The sequence below is a fragment of the Apodemus sylvaticus genome, chromosome 4 (genome assembly GCF_947179515.1).
Source record: "Apodemus sylvaticus chromosome 4, mApoSyl1.1, whole genome shotgun sequence".
Taxonomy (NCBI): domain Eukaryota; kingdom Metazoa; phylum Chordata; class Mammalia; order Rodentia; family Muridae; genus Apodemus; species Apodemus sylvaticus.
This window is the reverse complement of record NC_067475.1, coordinates 76,954,964-76,958,306: the sequence shown is the minus strand read 5'-3', so window position 1 is coordinate 76,958,306 and position 3,343 is coordinate 76,954,964. Positions and strand designations below refer to the sequence as shown.

At 44.0% G+C, this 3,343-nt stretch overlaps 1 protein-coding gene across 2 annotated transcripts; it reads left to right on the top strand.

Annotated features, from left to right (window-relative positions):
- Positions 1-325: 325 nt before the first annotated feature.
- On the top strand, positions 326-1,414 carry S100a8 (S100 calcium binding protein A8). Of its 2 annotated transcripts, none has more exons than XM_052179901.1 (3): positions 326-439; positions 900-1,063; positions 1,223-1,414. In XM_052179901.1, exons 2-3 carry the CDS (start codon positions 923-925, stop codon positions 1,349-1,351), a joined length of 270 nt encoding a protein of 89 aa, XP_052035861.1. In that variant the 5' UTR covers positions 326-439; positions 900-922; the 3' UTR covers positions 1,352-1,414. The 2 variants fall into 2 exon arrangements, with proteins under 2 accessions (XP_052035861.1, XP_052035862.1); XM_052179902.1 differs by having other exon boundaries at positions 435-453.
- Positions 1,415-3,343: the final 1,929 nt, after the last annotated feature.

Sequence of the window (3,343 nt, the reverse complement as noted above, 5' to 3'; positions counted from 1 at the left end):
GTTCAGTTCAGTTCAGTTCAGTTCAGTTCAGAGGTAGACTGGACATGAAGACATTGCGTTAGCAATGGCAACAGAGAAGAAGGCTAAGACTGAGAGTCTAAACAGTCTAAACATCTCAATGGATGCAGGGATGAGGTGCCAGGGGCCCAGAAATGGGTTTATTGCCATGCCCCATCCTGATTCTTCCTGATGGGTACTCCTGTCTGGTAAATGTCTTCCCTGTTCCAACACTCCCACTTCCTCAGACTCAGAAATGCTCACTGTGCTCAGTGATTGCCACATGGGCTTGGTTAGGAAACAGAGGCTGTGGCAACTCTGGAAGGGAAGAGCACTGTCTCCATAGCCCAAGGCTGTGGGCAGCTGGCCAAGCTTTCCTCTATAAAAGCAGCTGATACTTAGCTTCACACATCCTTTGTCAGCTTCGTCTCTGGGACATCGTGTGAGTAGGGCTGTGTGAGTCTGTCTTACACTGTAGGCTTTCCTGAGGGAGGGTCGGGGGGATAGAGTAGCCTCCTCTGAGAGGGTGAGAAAGCACGGGGAAGTCTGCAGCACTGATCAAATGCTTAAGGATAAAGGAAGTGGAACAGGGTGGAGCCTTCTAGCAGTATCTAGTAGAAGAGGTCAGGGAGTGTTTAGTGTGGAGAGAGAGAGAGAGAGAGAGAGAGAGAGAGAGAGAGAGAGAGAGAGAGAGAGAGAGAGAGAGAACTAAGCTCTCTCCAATGCTCTATCCTACCTCTTCCTATCAGAGACAGAGCCGTTTTCTGGGTTTAGTTATCTGAGTAGTACAGGCCAGGTCAAAGCTCGTTCTTGGGTCACAAACCTTCTGAATGTCCACTCAGCTGTCACCCTGCCATGATGAGTAACTGCAGCTCCCATCCCTCTGTGACTTTTCCTTTCAGGTGAAAGGAAATCTTTAGTGACAATGCTGACTGAATTGGAGAAGGCCTTGGCCAGCCTCATTGACACCTACCACGTTTATTCCAGTATAAAAGGGAATCACCATGCCCTCTACAAGGATGACTTTAAGAAAATGGTCACTACTGAGTGTCCTCAGTTTGTGAAGGTGAGGAGGTGCTGCATTCTCAGGGTTTTGTAATGGTGCTGGGATGGCTGGTCCACGCTGCTTTCTGCAGTTAGCAAATACTTATCCACAGATAGTTGTTGCTCGCTTTTGTCTGATATATTTACAGTCTGAACTCCCCCACCCCATTCTTCTTGACAGAATAAAAATGCTGATAACTTGTTCAGAGAGTTGGACGTCAATAGTGACAATGCAGTTAACTTCGAGGAGTACCTTGTGATGGTGATAAAGATGGGCGTGGAAGCCCACAAAGCCAGCCACAATGAGTAGCAGAACTTCTAGCCTGGGGTTGGGCTCCTGGACATGTCTACAGAATAAAGTTGTCATATCTCAGGTCTGTTTGAGTGTCTTGCCTTTCCTGGGGGTGAAGGAAGGGATGGAAAGCCGGAAAGAAGAAACCTGTCTTGTTTTGGCCCTTACTGCTCTCCATAGTCACCAACCCCCAGATTGTTCTCAGTCTCTTCTGGCCTCTGAACTTTGAGCCAGTGGTTCTAGAATTTAGGGATTTTCTAAAGTCTGTAACTTAGACTTGGTAGTTTTACTGGTTTATCCTAAATGAGAGTCTTTGAAACAGGATTCTAGACAAACTGATGCTGTGCACATAATTTAGTTTCTAGTTAAATGTCTTGGATATGACTTTTTGAAAATCAGTAGGGTAGGTATGAAGGGTGTGTATATGAGGAAGGAGGAGGGAGGGAGAGAGAGAAAGAGAGAGGTCTGATTTTCTGTCTTAGATGGTTTTTAGTCCTATCTTAAACACTAGTCCCGAGGGATATCTTGTCCCACATCTTAGTGATCTTTCCATTTTCATTCCAAGCTTCCAACTCAGTTAAATGATATAGGAATAAGTACATAGGTCAATACATTCATAAATCTCAAAGGTCAGCTATGGTCCTCTGTGGCCCCATGGTGCCAAATCTCAACTTCTTTCTCTGATCTCTTTAATCTTGGGGCTTCTTTCTTCAACTGATGCTGCACATTCACCAATGGCTTCTTACAGTGCTGAACTTTAGCTATTATTCTCCATGACCACTTCATGTCTTCAACACAAGAACCAACTGGGACATCCTTACACATTACCAAGTTTAGCTGCCAACATAAGTCACAATCTTGGCCCCCTCTGGGCCACAGTTTGAATGTCGAGCCTGAGAAAATACTGCCCAGAAGATTTCACATCAGTAATGCTGATCCTTTCTTAGCCCCAGCTGACCAGCATCAATTGTCCTAGTAAAGTAAAGGTTTCATTTTAATTATTCTAAATTCAAAATATTGAATGGTCCAAGTGGAGTTTTTAATGGACTCTTACACTTTTCTTTGAAACATCACAAGCCAAGTCTCTATCCTCTGCACCACTATCATCATTATCTTCTAAGTTCCCACACTAGCCCATTAAGCTCCGGATACCTAATAGCTTTTCTGGTTCCAAATTCCAAGGTCCTTCTTCAATTCTCTCCAAAACATGGCCAGGTCTGTCACAGCAATACCCCATGACCTGATACCAATTTCTGATTTTATTTTTTGGGTTTCTATTGTGGCAATAAAACACAAATCTCAAAAATCTCAAAAAGTGTTTGCCATCCTTAACAATTAGAGAAAATGCAAATGGAAACAACTTTGAGATTCCCTTTTACCCTAGTCAGAATGGCAGAGATAAATGGAAAAGCCTACAACAAAAACTAGTGAGGATGTGGAAAAAAGGGAATGCTTTTTTCTTCATCTGATTCCGACCAAAGGAAACTTAAGGAGCAAAAAGTTTATTTCATATTACAGCTTGTAGTCCATCATCCAGTAAAGTCAGGGCAGGAATTCAAGGCAGGAACCAGGAGGCAAGGTTGAAAGCAGAGGTCATGGAAGAATGTTGCTTACTAGCTTGCTCCCCATGGCCTACTCAGCCTGCTTTTCTATACCATCCAGATTATCAGCCCAGGGGTAGCGCCTAGTGAGCTGTGCCTTCCCACCCACATCAATCACCAATCAAGAAAATGACCCACAGGATTGCCCATACCCATAGGGGTATTTCTTAACTGTGGTTCCTTTTCCCCCAGATGACTCTAGTTTGTGTGAAGTTGACACAAAACTAGCCTGCATAGGAGGGGTTTTTGTCAGCTTTGCCTTTTGTGGAGATCATTATCACCTCAGGTGAAATAACTTCATTGACTACATATATTTCCTGGCATTTTGGGTTACTTCAGGTTATGCACTCACATCAGAAACTTCAGGGCTAGGTACCATAAGTAAGAGAGCATGCAGCATTTGTCTTTC

Excerpts from the sequence above, each read along its gene's own strand:
- S100a8 (XM_052179901.1), top strand. The coding sequence starts at position 923 with ATGCTGACTGAATTGGAGAAGGCCTTGGCCAGCCTCATTGACACCTAC. Across the intron at positions 1,064-1,222 it reads AGTGTCCTCAGTTTGTGAAG|AATAAAAATGCTGATAACTT; the intron begins GTGAGGAGGTGC and ends TCTTCTTGACAG.